Source organism: Arachis hypogaea, chromosome 4 (genome assembly GCF_003086295.3).
Source record: "Arachis hypogaea cultivar Tifrunner chromosome 4, arahy.Tifrunner.gnm2.J5K5, whole genome shotgun sequence".
In the NCBI taxonomy this organism is placed as follows: domain Eukaryota; kingdom Viridiplantae; phylum Streptophyta; class Magnoliopsida; order Fabales; family Fabaceae; genus Arachis; species Arachis hypogaea.
In genome coordinates this window covers 76,231,808-76,249,863 of record NC_092039.1, presented here as the reverse complement: position 1 = coordinate 76,249,863, position 18,056 = coordinate 76,231,808, and the positions used below count along the sequence as shown (strand labels likewise).

The 18,056-nt window shown below is 38.5% G+C and overlaps 1 protein-coding gene across 1 annotated transcript; it reads left to right on the top strand.

Moving 5' to 3' along the window:
* Positions 1–2,135: 2,135 nt before the first annotated feature.
* LOC114927663 (1,4-dihydroxy-2-naphthoyl-CoA synthase, peroxisomal-like) lies at positions 2,136–14,072 on the top strand. Its single transcript, XM_029298104.2, has 3 exons — positions 2,136–2,447; positions 2,524–2,646; positions 13,940–14,072. The coding sequence occupies exons 1-3, from the start codon at positions 2,154–2,156 to the stop codon at positions 14,015–14,017; spliced, it is 495 nt and encodes a 164-aa protein (XP_029153937.1). The 5' UTR covers positions 2,136–2,153; the 3' UTR covers positions 14,018–14,072.
* The last annotated feature ends 3,984 nt before the right edge of the window (positions 14,073–18,056 follow it).

Here is an 18,056-nt window from a genome sequence, read left to right as displayed (position 1 = left end):
CACACCAGCTTCAAATTAGATTACACTTCTTCAAGTATCAACAATGAGCTTTCCTTTTATCATGCATCAAATTTACATTTGTTCCTTCTATTTTGCAGCGGATGAAAATAATATCTGATTTGCTGATATCGGTTTCAAAGGCTGTGAGACAAGAGGCCAGGTTGAAAGTGCGGCAAGACTCATTGAGACTTGGAAATGTTGGTGTAATCAGGTATGAGTGAAGAACAGTTATTTTCTTTTTATATATCTTTTTTTCTTTTATTTTCTTGATCTTCTCATTTGTATGCTGCTGCTCACCATAAATTTCATATTATGAACTTTTTTCTCCTTTCCCCCATTTGAGTGGCTAGTTTTATGGCAATGCAAGAACAAATTCTCTGATTTTGACTTAGTGATTTCATTCATTTGTTGCATCAAAATAGAACTAACCTGTTCAAGAATTTTTTTATACTGCTATTTTTTATTTGTTACTGAGTGTTTAATTCCAATTCATTCAGTCGTAATCCACTCTTAAACTAATACTTTTGTGATCAACTGATGCAATATCAATCATTTGTGTACAGTAATGCTTCTAATAGCAATGAGCAACATGACATGGAGATCAATTCTGCTTGTGTTGCAGCAAAGGAAGATGTTGCAAAGAACAGCAATGATCTCTTTAAGCAGTTTGATGGTAAGTGTATGGTTTCATTGCATAGCAAAATTGGTTGCAAAAAAGTAGCAAAATTATTTTTTATTGGCATTCTGACGTGTGTGTCCATTAGCAATCTGGTTTCAGAACTCTACTCTTTACCATTTTAGCATGTTTCATACCTCCCACCATATTCAACCTGTTCCTGCCACATTGTTTCATTATGCATATAACTAGTATGTTTTATCACTAGTTAATATATATATATATATATATATATATATATATATATTCCAAACTACTATTGTTTCATTATGCATATAACTAGTGTAGTTTTTATTGTCACTGAACATGGATAATCTCACAATGATTAGTAGAAAATTGAAATGAAAATTATGTAATTTCCTTATGAACTTTGGGTATAGTCTTGATTGTTGCTATGCAACTTTATAACTAGTGCAGGTTTCATTTACAATATTAGTTTCTTGCATTCTCAATATAGCATAAACTCATAAAAGAGTGACATTGTATTATATGTTGTAGTAAATTCACTGTCATGTTAGATTCATATATCTTGATGGCAATTGGTTTTATTATATTCCTTTGGTAATAATCAACATGCTATGCAAGAGTGCAGTTTGTGGATCTACCTTATTTTTTAATTAAATAAGCTTCTAGTATAAACTTTTCATTAATATGATCTATACAAGCACATGCCGCTTCAACAGTACTCAACTTCAGTGAGAACTGCACACGTGATATTTTAACACCCTACTTGAATGGAATTGTTAGCAAGTTGCTTGTAATTCTTCAGGTATGTTTATAGAATATTATTCCCAATTTTTCTTGCGTACTACTTGAATAGCATGATGAGGTTCAAAATTTTAAATTTCTTAACCCTGTGCGTTTCTTCTTTTTCACAGTTTTGTACAGGAATATGATCCCTAGTAACTTTACGATGAGATTAAATGCAAATCAGCAACTTTCACTGGAGTTGGATCTCTTCATGAAACAGAGGCTCTAAAATTATGAGTTAAAATGAAAGAAACTTGGTACTCGAATTGGACAGACTAAGTTCCCCTTCTGTAATACTCCGAAGTTAATTTTCGCTAACCTACGTGTTCACTCCCTAACAAGTTGCATATCAGAATAATTAATTAATAAACTGATGTGTTTATCTGAATTATTTCACATTAAACACCAAACTCACATGACATATATAATAGGCCATGGATTTCTTATATATTCACTTAGAAATTATTTATTTATTGTTTTCAATTTTCAGAAGCACACACTCTTTTCTGGCGCGAAGTCAACAGTAACTGTGCCGTTACAGTAACTCTCTTTCCCCTTATCAGCTTATCTTATCCAAAAATACGGTATGAAATCTTCTAATCTACTCTCTCCCTTTAATTTCAATAAAAGTTAGGGGAAAAAAGAAAAAAGCACCAATGCTTTATGCTTCCCTTCATTCGTGCATAACTAACTAACCATAACTTTTATCTCTCACAAAAAAGCTTCAATGGCAGAGAAGAAGAACCTGCTTGTACTTGACACCGTGACCAGGAGACTCGCCTCCATAGTCAACCACATTGGTACCTCTTCTCAATCTGATCACCCTTCTCTTCATCCCCACAACCAACTCCAACTTGGCCTCTATGACTCTTCAACTTCCCGAAATGATAGCTACGAACGTGCTCACGATGATGTTCCCTCCCACGACGTCGTTTGGAGGGTCATCGCTTCCGATGCTGACTCTGACAAGGAGTTCACTGACATCATCTACGAGAAGGCTGTTGGGGATGGCATAGCCAAGGTTTGGGTTTCAGCTTTCAACTTTTTTAAGTTCATTTTTATTTTGGATTTTTATGATTGGGTGAGTGTGGTTGCAGATTAGTATTAATAGGCTTGAGAGAAGGAATGCCTTTCGACCTAATGCAGTTAAGGAACTTATTCGTGCTTTCAATGATGCCAGGCATGATAGTTCTATTGGGGTTGTCATTCTTACTGGCAAGGTATGCCTCCTCCCTACTCCATTGTTTTTCAGAAATTCTGTAAATTGATGCGTTGACCTCAAAAAATAAGGTTAATTGAGATGGATTCAGGCCAAATAGTTGGGGTTGATGCCCCATTTAACTAGAGTTTAATTTTGATATACTATTATCCAATCAAATTTACTCTTAGAGTCGGATGATCATTCAAGTGATTGGTGTTAAAATGAGTTTAATGGAACATTGATGGCAGGGCATTTTGGCCAGTTTCACTGACCTTTTCGTTACTGTTTTAAGGTAGTTTCATTGCATTTTCTTAGGAAATAAGCTATTTTAGGGTAGAAAATCATTTACATCCTGATTCAAGCATGCATTGTGCATTTTACATGATTTCATGAGGATTTTGCATGATTTTAATGACAAAATTTATATTGCATTCCCCATGGCTTGGATTAGAACTTTGATGCACTTTATTGCTTGAGTTCAGGACAAAGGAAGCAAAGAATGGGAGTAACTTGCAAGGCTAAGGAGAAAAGTGATTGCCAATAACACTCTCAAAAGCCATCAATGCCACGTTAAGGAGTCACGTTAACTAAGTTAACGTGAACTCTAACGTGGAGAAGAGAAGTTGAGCCAACGTTAGTGACACTCAACATTGTCACTAACGTTGGCAATTGCTCACAAATGGCCACATTAGGAGCCATGTTAACCTAGTTAACGTGGCCTCTAACGTTAAAGAGGGAAGAGAAGCCAACGTTAGTGACACTCAACATTGTCACTAACGTTGACCTAAGGTGCAAAGTACCACGTTAACTCCCACGTTAACTTGGTTAACGTGGGAGCTAACGTAAGAGATGAAGAATTGTCGACAACGTTAGTGACACTCAACATTATCACTAACGTTGAAGCAACCACACAACCCCCAAGAGCCACGTTAACTTCCCCGTTAACTTAGTTAACGTGGAAGCTAACGATGAGGAACGAAGAATGGGCCAACGTTAGTGACATTCAACATTATCACTAACGTTGGGATGGCTAAGAGTGGCCACGTTAGAAGCCATGTTAACCTAGTTAACGTGAACTCTAACGTGTGACCTATGGGCACATTGGAACGTTAGTGACAATGTTGAGTGTCACTAACGTTCTCGAAGGTTGGCAAGAGCCACGCTAGAAGCCACGTTAACTCAGTTAACATGAGCTTTAACGTGAAGCAAAGGGCACACTGGAACGTTAGTGACAATGTTGACTGTCACTAACGTTCTCGAAGGTTGGCAAGAGCCACGTTAACTCAGTTAACGTGGACTTTAACGTGAAGCTAAGGGGTGCATTGGAACGTTAGTGACAATGTTAATTTTCACTAACGTTCTCGAACTTACACTTTCGCTAAATGTTAAACACCCCTGACGTCTTGAGCTAAAGTCTCTACCCACTTCACACTTTCTCTCTGCAAGTAAAGCCAAGCCCAAATGAAGAAAGGAACTGCTTCAAACTCAAGACCCAAAGGCCCAAGACTTGAAGAGCCAACTAGAAGCTGAGAAGAATAGTATATATAGGAGTAGCATTGAATTGTTTAGGGATGGACGGAGAGCTAGAAAATAGAACAACTCTTTGTATTTTTACTTTCTCTGCACTTCTAGTTTTAGGATGTATTCTCCATCTTTGAATTTGATTTCTAGAGCTATGAACAACTAAACCCCTTTCATTGGGTTAGGGAGCTCTGTTGTAATTTGATGGATCAATACTAGTTTTCATTATTCTTCTTCTATCTTTCCTCTTGATTTTACTTGAAAGCTTTCGATCTTCATCCAATTGGATAGTTATCCTGGAAAAGAAGCTATTCAAACTTGGATCTCTTCGGAACCTTGAAAGAGGAATGAAGAGATCAGCTAGAAATGCTTTCTCATGCTGGACCACATTGGGTGTGGATGGGTATGTGGCTATAACCCTCTTAACACTTGATTTGGGAAATGCATGTGGTATAATCAGTGACCATGCTTCATCTCTTCTCATGAGCAATTGACCAAGGAATTGGCTATTGATCAAGATTTGAGAGATTGAACCACAAGAAATTGTTGTTCAATCACTTAAGATTGCCAAGGAGATCAATGAGTGCATTGATTGAGGAAGAGATGAGAATGAAATTGATCCGGAGAATGCAACATCTCCTGAGCCCACTGGACTCCCCATTTCTGATCTTACCCATTCTCTTTAATTTCTGCAATTTACTTTTATGAGCAATTCCCCCATTCCCAATTACAATTCTGCAATTTAATTTCAGTCATTTACTTTACCGCCATTTTATTTTCTGCAAGTATCAACTCTATTCATGGATTCGCTCAACTAGAACATTCCTCTAATTAAAGTTGCTTGATCAATCAATCCCTGTAGGATTCGACCTCACTCTATTGTGAGTTTTTACTTGACGACAAATTTGGTACACTTGCCGAATGGAGATTTGTTGAGAGACAAATTTTTCCCCGATCAAGTTTATGGCGCCGTTGCCGGGGATTGGTTGTGCATCAACAATGATTACATTAGAGGATCACTAGATTGAGCATTTTTGTTTTGTTTGATTTAATTTTTTGTTTGAGTAATTTGCTTTCTGTCTTAGTTAATTTCTCCCCTCCCCTGTTTCTTAGTTTTTCTTTGTTATTTACAATTTAGTTTACTAACCCCACTAACTGTTTGATATAATGCATCACTGACACTAACAGTAATCCTAACAAAATACTCTCTGCATTTCTTTTCTTTGCTTGTACTCTGTTGGTTGTATGACAGGGAGAAGAGGCGGGGCTTCAACTACCTTTGATTCTGAACATGAGAGAACCTTCTTGAGATTAAGAAGGGTGGCAAAAGAAAAACGTGTGGTTGGTACTAAAGAAGAGGAGGAACACTTTGAAGAATACTTTGAAACAACCATGGAAGACCATCGTGAGGAAGAGGTTCACAACCATGGTGGAGGAGGTAGAGCAAATCCTGGTGGGGAGGATAGAAGAGTCTTGGGCTCTTATATCAACCCAAACCCAGGGAACTGCGAAAGTAGCATCCAAAAACCAACCATCCATGCCAACAATTTCGAGCTAAAACCTCAGCTCATCACTCTTGTGCAGAATAATTGCTCATTTGGAGGAGGAGCTCAAGAAGATCCGAATCAACACTTGACCATCTTCTTGAGGATTTGTGACACAGTGAAGTCCAATGGAGTCCACCAGGATGTCTATAGGCTGCTTGTTCCCTTTCTCACTCAGGGACAAGGCATTCAAATGGCTCAAATCTTTCCCAAAAGAAAGCCTGACAACCTGGGAGGAGGTAGTGAATAAGTTTTTGGCAAGGTTTTACCCCCCACAAAGGATCAATAGGCTGAGAACTGAAGTACAGACGTTCAGACAGCAAGATGGAGAGACACTTTATGAAGCTTGGGAAAGGTCCAAAGACCTAACAAGAAGGTGTCCACCAAATATGTTTAATGAATGGGTGCAGTTGCATATCTTCTATGAAGGCTTGTCATATGAATCAAGGAAGGCAGTAGATCATTCCTCTGGAGGATCCTTGAACAAGAAGAAGACCATTGAAGAAGCCATAGATGTCATTGAAGCTGTAGCTGAGAACGACTACTTCTATGCTTCCGAAAGAGGGAACACTAGAGGGGTGATGGAGCTAAACAATGTAGATGCTCTGCTGGCTCAAAACAAGCTCATCACCAAGCAGCTAGCTGACCTCACCAAGAAGATGGAAAGAAGTCAAGTAGCAGCAATCACCACCTCATCATCAACCCAAGAAGAAGTTGAAGAAAAGGACCTTGAGCAAGCCAACTACATTGGGAATTCACCTAGACAAAACCATGATCCATACTCAAAGACCTACAACCCTAGATGGAGGAACCACCCAAACTTTGGGTGGGAGAATCAGCAAGAGCAAAGCCAAGACCAGAGACGTTACAACTCCAACAACAATGCAGCTCATCAACAATTCACATAGAGGGCATATCAACACCCCCACATCAACACATCTCATCCATCTACCCCTAATCCCAACCTACCATCATTTGATGACAGAATCTCAAAGATAGAAACCCTCCTTGAAAGCATATGCAAAGACATTCAAGATAATAAGGTGTTCAAAGAGGAGGTGCGAGCCAGTATGAAGAATCGGGGAGAAGCAATCAAGAAGCTGGAATTTCAAGTGGGATATTTATCTGAGAAGATTCCCAGACCCACTGATAGCTTCCCAAGTGACACGGAGAAGAATCTGAGAGGTGAAACGAAGAAAGTAAGATGGGAGGATTGCAACATGGTCACTACAAATGATAAGGAGACTGAAGACAAGCCAAGCAATCTGACAGAACAACCTGGAGATACCTTAGTAGAGAAGGAGAAGAAAGACCATCAAGGACCAGAAATCTCACAACAGGAGCTGCTGAGACTATATGCACCATTTTCCCAACTACTTAAGGGTGCTGTGGGAAAGAGAATATACTCAAGGTTCTTGGACTTGTTTGCATCCTTGAATGTGAACATACTATTCATCAAGGCCATTCAGCAAATGCCAGCATTCAGCAAATATATGAAGGAACTTCTTTCCAGGAAGAGTTCACTCAAGGGGGGCCAGACTATAGTGATGAACAAAGAATGTAGTGCTCTGATTCAACCTGAGCTACCTACAAAAAGAAGAGACCCAGGGAGTTTTCACATCCCTTGTGCCATAGGGGAGACACTTTTTGAGAGAGCACTTTGCGATTTAGGAGCAAGCATCAACTTAGTGCCCCTATCCCTGGTGAAAAGGATGCATATCAATGAGATACTACCCACAGATGTAGTCATAAGGTTGGCCGACAAGACTCAAAAGCAAGCAATAGGAGTAGTGGAAAATATGTTGCTCAAAGTTGGAAAATACTTTCTCCCAACAGACTTTGTCATCCTGGACATGGAAGAGAGTCACCTGCACCCAATCATACTGGGTAGACCATTTCTCGCTACTGTTAGAGCACTCATAGATGTGGAGAAAGGGGAGCTAATACTGAGAATCCATGATGAGCAACTCAGCTTTAATGTCTTCAAAGAAGAAGACCAAGAGTACAAGGAATCAAGCAAACATCATGATGAGATGTTAAAGGAAGAAGCAAGCACTGAAGCACAGCCAGCTCATCCTGAGATTCACTAGGTTGATGGACAAGGCAAACAGCAAGTGCCACAGGTCAAGAAAAAATTGGAAGAACCTAAGCCACCAGAGGCATGTGAGGACATCAACAAAAGCTCATCAAAAAAGGAGGTCACCAAGAATAAGAAAACAGCACCAGGGGCAAAGAAGAAGGTACCAAGGGGGTGGCGGAACAAGAAGATCCCTACGGAAGATTTCTCTCCAGGGGATAAAGTAATCTCAGCCTACTTCATAGACATCCCCCCTAATCTCCCTAATGTGCCATCTCAGTTACCTAAGGTTTTCACCATCAACAGAGTTCTCTCTTTGGAGCATGTAGAGATAATTGATCCAACCAATGGATATAAGTCCACTGCCAGAGGAGAAGACTTCAAGCACTACCAACCTCCTTGATGAAAGCAAAACGTCAAGCTAGTGACGCTAAAGAAACGCTTCATGGGAGGCAACCCATGTTTTATATGCATTGAGAAAATAGTGAATAAATCAATATTCATGAATTCCAACCGAAACTTGACAAACACATGTGAAATTCTTGATATGCAGAATATAGTGAAGAACAAGTTTGGTGTTCAAAGCATTATTCTAAAGGCTTTGAACACAACTTTTCATCACAGTGCTCAAAACTAAGTTTGGTGTCACCTTATGGTGCCACCAATATGCATATAAGGATACGCAGTTAGTTAGTTAGTCGGAGTTCATGAATAAACAAAAAAACCCTTTTTCTTGCTTTTATTATGCTAACCGTAGAATTCAATTTGGTTCAAACATTCCTTTTTACTTTTCTCATTTTATTTTATAGGGAAAAGAAGAGGAGCATTGAAGGTGATTGATTGGGCAATCAAATGTGGAAGTTCGAGCACGCAAGGAGAACAAGAAAAAGAGCATGGACAGCCACAAAAGTAAAAGGTGGTGGAGTTCCTTCTTTACTCCATCTTTTCTCTATGCTTGAATAAGGAAGATCTTGTATGAAATAGAACATGCTTCCATATTAGCTTAAGCACTTTTCAATTTCGTCTTTTAAGCTTTTGATTGAAAATGGTTTATGATTCTGGTTGGAGTGTCACTGCATCTTTCATTTACTTACTTGTATGCTTGTCTTTTAAATCAAATGAAAAGAGAATGAGTGTTTATGTTTCTAAAAGACTAGAGTGGAGCCCATAATGTGGAAGTGTATTCATGAATCTTTGGGGGGTAATCATAAGTTAGCTAAGTTGGTTCAACCACAAGGGTAAGATGACAACTATCTATCCTGAATATTTTACTTTTGATATACCCATGAGACTAAGATAACAACAAGATCCTAATAAGAGAAAAAGGAAAGAACAACGGGAGTGAAAAACAAAAGACAAAGAATAAGCAATAAGGCTAGGCACCAATGGTTTACCTTAAGACATGTGTCTGTGGTGCTCCTGTGTGAGGGATCTACTTGGATGAATAAGCTCTTAGGGGTGCTTTATCACTTTGTAACTTGGGTTAACTAACCCAGGATTATCAGCTGAAAATCCACTATCAAGAGTAACCCTCACTACAGAACACTTAGTAAGCCAAAGAGGTGTTGGACACCAAGGTCTCAAGGAAGAAAATAAATGAACCAGATGCCTGTGGTGTGTATGTATGGGGGAGAGACTTGAGGGAGTAAGTCCTTAGGGGTGTTTCAACACCTAGCACCTTGAACCAACTGGCTCGGGAGTGTTGGCTGAAAACTTATCTTAAAGAGTTGCCCCCTTACAGAGCACTTAGCCTGAAGAACACAAACAACCCTTGAAATAACAATAAAAGGATCAATAAATAAAGGTCTCATGGGATAGAACAAAGTGAGTATGTTAGGAGATGATAAAGGTCTGAAAGCCAGCAGTGGAATGAACCTAAGTTGCTATGCATGAAACCACCATAAAATCAGTAATATGACTTCTACAAGAATGACTCATTTCTCTGGAGATTACATTCATCATTCTCTTGTTCCAGTACTTGCTTAGGGACAAGCAAGCTTTAAGTTTGGTGTTGTGATGCCAGGGCATTTTGGCCAGTTTCACTGACCTTTTCGTTACTGTTTTTAGGTAGTTTCATTGCATTTTCTTAGGAAATAAGCTAGTTTTGGGTAGAAAATCATTTACATCCTGATTCAAGCATGAATTGTGCATTTTACATGATTTCATGAGGATTTTGCATGATTTTAATGACAAAATTTATATTGCATTCCCCATGGCTTGGATTAGAACTTTGATGCACTTTATTGCTTGATTTCAGGACAAAGGAAGCAAAGAATGGGAGTAACTTGCAAGGCTAAGGAGAAAAGTGATTGCCAATAACACTCTCAAAAGCCATCAATGCCACGTTAAGGAGTCACGTTAACTAAGTTAACGTGAACTCTAACGTGGAGAAGAGAAGTTGAGCCAACATTAGTGACACTCAACATTGTCACTAACGTTGGCAATTGCTCACAAATGGCCACATTAGGAGCCACGTTAACCTAGTTAACGTGGCCTCTAACGTTAAAGAGGGAAGAGAAGCCAACGTTAGTGACACTCAACATTGTCACTAACGTTGACCTAAGGTGCAAAGTACCACGTTAACTCCCACGTTAACTTGGTTAACGTGGGAGCTAACATAAGAGATGAAGATTTGTCGACAACGTTAGTGACACTCAACATTGTCACTAATGTTGAAGCAAACACACAACCCCCAAGAGCCACGTTAACTTCCCCGTTAACTTGGTTAACGTGGAAGCTAATGATGAGGAATGAAGAATGGGCCAACATTAATGACATTCAACATTGTCACTAACGTTGGGATGGCTAAGAGTGGCCACGTTAGAAGCCACGTTAACCTAGTTAACGTGAACTCTAACGTGTGACCTGTGGGCACATTGGAACGTTAGTGACAATGTTGAGTGTCACTAATGTTCTCGAAGGTTGGCAAGAGCCACGCTAGAAGCCACGTTAACTCAGTTAACGTGAGCTTTAACGTGAAGCAAGGGGCACACTGGAACGTTAGTGACAATGTTGAGTGTCACTAACGTTCTCGAAGGTTGGCAAGAGCCACATTAGAAGCCACGTTAACTCAGTTAACGTGGACTTTAACGTGAAGCTAAGGGGTGCATTGGAATGTTAGTGACAATGTTAATTGTCACTAACGTTCTCGAACTTACACTTTCGCTAAATGTTAAACACCCCTGACGTCTTGAGCTAAAGTCTCTACCCACTTCACACTTTCTCTCTGCAAGTAAAGCCAAGCCCAAATGAAGAAAGGAACTGCTTCAAACTCAAGACCCAAAGGCCCAAGACTTGAAGAGCCAACTAGAAGCTGAGAAGAATAGTATATATAGGAGTAGCTTTGAATTGTTTAGGGATGGACGGAGAGCTAGAAAATAGAACAACTCTTTGTATTTTTACTTTCTCTGCACTTCTAGTTTTAGGATGTATTCTCCATCTTTGAATTTGATTTCTAGAGCTATGAACAACTAAACCCCTTTCATTGGGTTAGGGAGCTCTGTTGTAATTTGATGGATCAATACTAGTTTTCATTATTCTTCTTCTATCTTTCCTCTTGATTTTACTTGAAAGCTTTCGATCTTCATCCAATTGGATAGTTATCCTGGAAAAGAAGCTATTCAAACTTGGATCTCTTCGGAACCTTGAAAGAGGAATGAAGAGATCAGCTAGAAATGCTTTCTCATGCTAGACCACATTGGGTGTGGATGGGTATGTGGCTATAACCCTCTTAACACTTGATTTGGGAAATGCATGTGGTATAATCAGTGACCATGCTTCATCTCTTCTCATGAGCAATTGACCAAGGAATTGGCTATTGATCAAGATTTGAGAGATTGAACCACAAGAAATTGTTGTTCAATCACTTAAGATTGCCAAGGAGATCAATGAGTGCATTGATTGAGGAAGAGATGAGAATGAAATTGATCCGGAGAATGCAACATCTCCTGAGCCCACTGGACTCCCCATTTCTGATCTTACCCATTCTCTTTAATTTCTGCAATTTACTTTTATGAGCAATTCCCCCATTCCCAATTACAATTCTGCAATTTAATTTCAGTCATTTACTTTACCGCCATTTTATTTTCTGCAAGTATCAACTCTATTCATGGATTCGCTCAACTAGAACATTCCTCTAATTAAAGTTGCTTGATCAATCAATCCCTGTAGGATTCGACCTCACTCTATTGTGAGTTTTTACTTGACGACAAATTTGGTACACTTGCCGAATGGAGATTTGTTGAGAGACAAATTTTTCCCCGATCAAGTTTATGGCGCCGTTGCCGGGGATTGGTTGTGCATCAACAATGATTACATTAGAGGATCACTAGATTGAGCATTTTTGTTTTGTTTGATTTAATTTTTTGTTTGAGTAATTTGCTTTCTGTCTTAGTTAATTTCTCCCCTCCCCTGTTTCTTAGTTTTTCTTTGTTATTTACAATTTAGTTTACTAACCCCACTAACTGTTTGATATAATGCATCACTGACACTAACAGTAATCCTAACAAAATACTCTCTGCATTTCTTTTCTTTGCTTGTACTCTGTTGGTTGTATGACAGGGAGAAGAGGCGGGGCTTCAACTACCTTTGATTCTGAACCTGAGAGAACCTTCTTGAGATTAAGAAGGGTGGAAAAAGAAAAACGTGTGGTTGGTACTAAAGAAGAGGAGGAACACTTTGAAGAATACTTTGAAACAACCATGGAAGACCATCGTGAGGAAGAGGTTCACAACCATGGTAGAGGAGGTAGAGCAAATCCTGGTGGGGAGGATAGAAGAGTCTTGGGCTCTTATATCAACCCAAACCCAGGGAACTGCGAAAGTAGCATCCAAAAACCAACCATCCATGCCAACAATTTCGAGCTAAAACCTCAGCTCATCACTCTTGTGCAGAATAATTGCTCATTTGGAGGAGGAGCTCAAGAAGATCCGAATCAACACTTGACCATCTTCTTGAGGATTTGTGACACAGTGAAGTCCAATGGAGTCCACCAGGATGTCTATAGGCTGCTCTTGTTCCCTTTCTCACTCAGGGACAAGGCATTCAAATGGCTCGAATCTTTCCCAAAAGAAAGCCTGACAACCTGGGAGGAGGTAGTGAATAAGTTTTTGGCAAGGTTTTACCCCCCGCAAAGGATTAATAGGCTGAGAACTGAAGTACAGACGTTCAGACAGCAAGATGGGGAGACACTTTATGAAGCTTGGGAAAGGTCCAAAGACCTAACAAGAATGTGTCCACCAAATATGTTTAATGAATGGGTGCAGTTGCATATCTTCTATGAAGGCTTGTCATATGAATCAAGGAAGGCAGTAGATCATTCCTCTGGAGGATCCTTGAACAAGAAGAAGACCATTGAAGAAGCCATAGATGTCATTCGGAACCTTGAAAGAGGAATGAAGAGATCAACTAGAAATGCTTTCTCATGCTGGACCACATTGGGTGTGGATGGGTATGTGGCTATAACCCTCTTAACACTTGATTTGGGAAATGCATGTGGTATAATCAATGACCATGCTTCATCTCTTCTCATGAGCAATTGACCAAGGAATTGGCTATTGATCAAGATTTGAGAGATTGAACCACAAGAAATTGTTGTTCAATCACTTAAGATTGCCAAGGAGATCAATGGGTGCATTGATTGAGGAAGAGATGAGAATGAAATTGATCCGGAGAATGCAACATCTCCTGAGCCCAATGAACTCCCCATTTCTGATTTTACCCATTCTCTTTAATTTCTGCAATTTACTTTTATGAGCAATTCCCCCATTCCCAATTACAATTCTGCAATTTACTTTCAGTCATTTACTTTACCACCATTTTATTTTCTGCAAGTATCAACTCTATTCATGGATTCGCTCAAATAGAACATTCCTCTAATTAAAGTTGCTTGATCAATCAATCCCTGTGGGATTCGACCTCACTCTATTGTGAGTTTTTACTTGACGACAAATTCGGTACACTTGCCGAATGGAGATTTGTTGAGAGACAAATTTTCCCCCGATCAAACACCAATGTATTTAAATCCTTCCTTGATTATTTTAAACATGATGCTTCCAGTGAAAAGGACATTTGGCCATGTTGTTGTCACTTTGACATGAATGGAATATTCATATTTTATGTGCAAACTAGTGTGAACTTGATTGATGTTGATTTGCCGATTTATTTTGTAGGGGACCAAGGCATTTTGTAGTGGTGGTGACCAAGCTTTGAGGACAGCAGATGGTTATTTTGATAATGAAGATATCTAATGTGTTGGACTTGCAGGTTTATTGATTGTTGGAATTTTTTTATGAGGCAATTATTAGTATTTTATGCCAATATATAAGTATGATTCTTGATCCCTAGTGTTGTTGAATCTTACGATGAGATTATATTTCCTGAACCGTCTGAGGGTTTTCTGGCGTGTGTGCAGAATCATCCTGCTGTTGTTGTGCCTAAGCTTCCTGCTAGTTTTAATTTGCCTAGCCCAGGTGAGTTCTTTCCAATGTTCTTTTTCATTCTGCACTCTCTGAAGAACCCTTTAATTATTTTATTTTTGTTCTGATCTCTGTTTGCTTTTGTTGTTCTCTCTGTTTTTCTATGTTCTGATTTATTCCAATTCCAATTCGAATTTTAATTCTATTTCAGTCAGGAGATGTCAAGATTAACTTTCAATATGGAGCTTGATACTGCTAATGCAACTTAGTTATCTATTAATATTTTAGATTATCCTATCTTTAAGTGCTAAGTGTAATTTGTGACATTCATGTAACATTGGGATGGTCATCTCATTTTTTTTGGGTATTTTTTTATTAAGACAATGAGATATTGGCCAATAATGTTGAAAAATAACATCCAATTTTATAGGTATCATGTAGTGAATATTATGTTTATTTATGTGATTTTTGGCTTTCTTTTTTCAATTTACAGTGTTTGATTGAGTAAATTTAGAAAACAAATCTATAGTATTCATTTTGCAATAGAAAAATCTAAAAAAAAAATTATATTTTATCTTACTGATGGATTTACAGACGGATTTTCTGTCTGTAATCAGAACGTGGGATGATTTTCCAAGGTTCAAATTACAGACGAAAAATTTGTCAAAAAATCCATCTGTAATTACAGACAGAAAATCTGTCTGAAAATCTGTCTGTAATTACAGACGGAAAATCTGTCAAAAAATATGTCTGTAATTACAGATGGAAAATTTGTCAAAAAATCCATCTGTAATTACAGACAGAAAATCTGTCTGAAAATCTGTCTGTAATTACAGACGGAAAATCCGTCGAAAAATTCGCCTGTAATTACAGACGGAAAATCCGTCGGAAAGTTCGTCGCCTTTGGAAAATGGATAGAAAATTTACAGAGGGAAAATTCGTCGGTAATTGCTAAAAATAAGTTTGTAATTTTTCGATGGAAAAAAATCCGTCGGTAAATAATTTCCGACGGGGCTTTTACAGAGGGACAAATTCGTCGGTAATTTCGTCGGTAACCAAAAATCCGTCAATAATAAAGACTAAATCTGTCTGTAAATCTGTCTGTATTAATCCATTTTCTAGTTGTGACAGCTGTACCAGCAAGTGCATAGAGTCGTCCAAGTAATACCTGAGCACGTCAGGGTCGATCCCACGAGGATTGTGGCTTGAAGCAAGCTATCGTTTTCTTGCAGGTCTTAGTCAGGCGAATCAGAAGAGTTGGCTTAATTTGTATTTGTGATATCTAAACAAAATTGACATGAAAGGAATAAAAGTGTATAAAATACTTTGTAAATTAAATGAAATCAATAATAGAAATATGGTTAAGGATTGGAGTTGCTTTGTCTTTCTGAATTAACTCTGGTATTACTGTCTCCTTTGCTTGTGAGTGATTTCTTCTATGGCAGGCTATGTGTGTTCAATACCGTATTCCCGTGGTCTTTAATCTCCTCTGCTTCGGATCAAACGCCGTATGGCCGCGGTCATCCAATCTGACCGAAGGTGAAGCTCCAGCAGTTCATTTTCTTTGGTGATCTTATTCAAAATACCACAGACAAGGTCGAATATTACGGTCAGAGAATAATGCTCCTTTGGGTTCTAGCCTTTACCACAGAGACCTTAATCTCCCTGGAAATTGGCTGAACTGGTGTTTCAAGAAGTCCCCAACGAAGTCATGAATTAGCCGTCTGAGAGATGTATAATCAAGCTGGCGGTTCGCACTTTTCAGCCACGTATTTACACGAACCCAAGTAGACACGGGTGGTTGTCGGGCACACGGTCCTAGTATGATGAATAGAGCTGATTCTCACTGACCATCCTATTTACTATGTTGAAGAACGAGTATACATCTTATAATAAAATCAAACATTGATTGAAGGAAAATAGTAATACTTTTCTTAATTCATAGAACTCAGCATAGCTCCTCCCCTTAACCTAGGAGCTTTAGAAACTCATACTGATAGAAAATACAATGATAAAATGAAATATGGTGTGCGTCCTAGTTTTTGTCATGCGAATAACATAAATCTAATCCCTTAAATACTAAACTAATGACTAGTAAGGGTAAAACAGTCTTTTTAGTACTAAAATCCACTTTTGGGGCCCACTTGGTGGGGGTTTGAGCTGAGCTTTGATGAGATTCACATGCTAGGAGGCCTCCAGGGCGTTGAACACTGGCTAGGGGGTCCTCTTTGGGTGTTTAGATGCTGGTCTGGACGCTTGAAAGGGGGCAGGAGGCTGGCATTGGACGCTAGTTTTAGGCCTTTTAATCTAAAGTAAAGTATAGACTATTATACATTGCTGGAAATCTTTTGAAGTTAGCTTTCCATAGTCGTTGAGAACGTTCCATTTGGACATTTGTAGCTCCAGAAAAGCTCTTCCGATTGTAAGAGGTCAGATCCGGATAGCATCTGCAGTGTTTTCTCTGTCTCTGAATCAGACTTTTGCTCCAGCTCCTCAATTTTAGCCAGAAAATACCTAAAATTGCACAAAAGCACACAAACTCAAAGTAGAATCCAAAAAATGTAAAGTTAACACTAAAACCTATAAAAAATTAATAAAAACTAAACAAAACATACTAAAAACTATATGAAAATGATGCCAAAAAGCGTATAAAATATTCGCTCATCAATCATCGGAATCAATCATATCTCATTCAGAATTATCAATGCCTTATTAATTCCATTATTCACTTTGCAAATCTCCCTTAATATCAAACCAACTCCCTCAATATGTTTACTCTTATTCCACAGCCTAAAAACCAATTATTAGACCTCTAACAGAGTTTACAGAGGCTTGAAAAACCAGAGAGGTAGTTGAAAATCTAAAAAAATACAACTTTGATAAAATAGCATGGTCATGCCTACGCATGCCACCCGCGCACGTATGATTTGAAAATGACAGTTCCACGCACGCATGCACTGTCCTCGTACGTGAGATTGCAAATTTGACAGTACTGCGTATGCGAGACTATAACCACGTACATGAGACTTCTGAGCAGAGCCCAAAACTTGTGTACGCATGACCCTATTGCATACGCACGCATATCAATATTTCCAAAAAGATATTAAGTTCATAAATTAGTTTTCTACACCAAACTTCAAACGTACATAACTTTTTCGTAAAAGTTATTTTCAGTCCATTCTTCAAATATTAAAAACTTCACAGACCCAATTTTTATTCAGGACAAGTTTTACAAAATTCGGAGGTCCGGAAACCAAGTTAGGGCCCATCGAAGTTGGTTAAAGATAGGTTGTTAACAAAATTCCTCAAGTTTCCAAAACACTCATTCCAAACTAAACAATCCACACCCAATTCATTCTCTATTACTCCTATACATTATCTCATACTTCAATCACTCCATATTCAGTCCAACAACTAAGTCCTTCAATTCATTCAATGATATCCACTCATAAATCTACCAATTTCGACTATTATCATCAACCATTATTGACAACAACAATTAACATACATTCCACCACATAAAAAATCACCATTAATCACATTTTATCCACACATCAGATCAAACCTTTATTCAAACCACCAATTCAATTCACCATTCAAAATCCAATCAGAATTCATATATTAACCACTAATTCCAATGCCATTATCATAATTACACTCTTATCATACTCTTCGATTCACCTTTAAGGTGATTACTTCTAAAATCCTTGAGCTATTTTTGAAATCTCTCTTGTATTTGCATTTTGGGTCTGTGGTTAGATTTTTGTGATTTTGGTACTTTAGGAGAAGCTCAAGCACAATATCTAATGGGGTGTTGACCCAAGTTTGAGCGATACAAGGTAAGGGAGCTCAATCTCCTCTTTATCCCTAA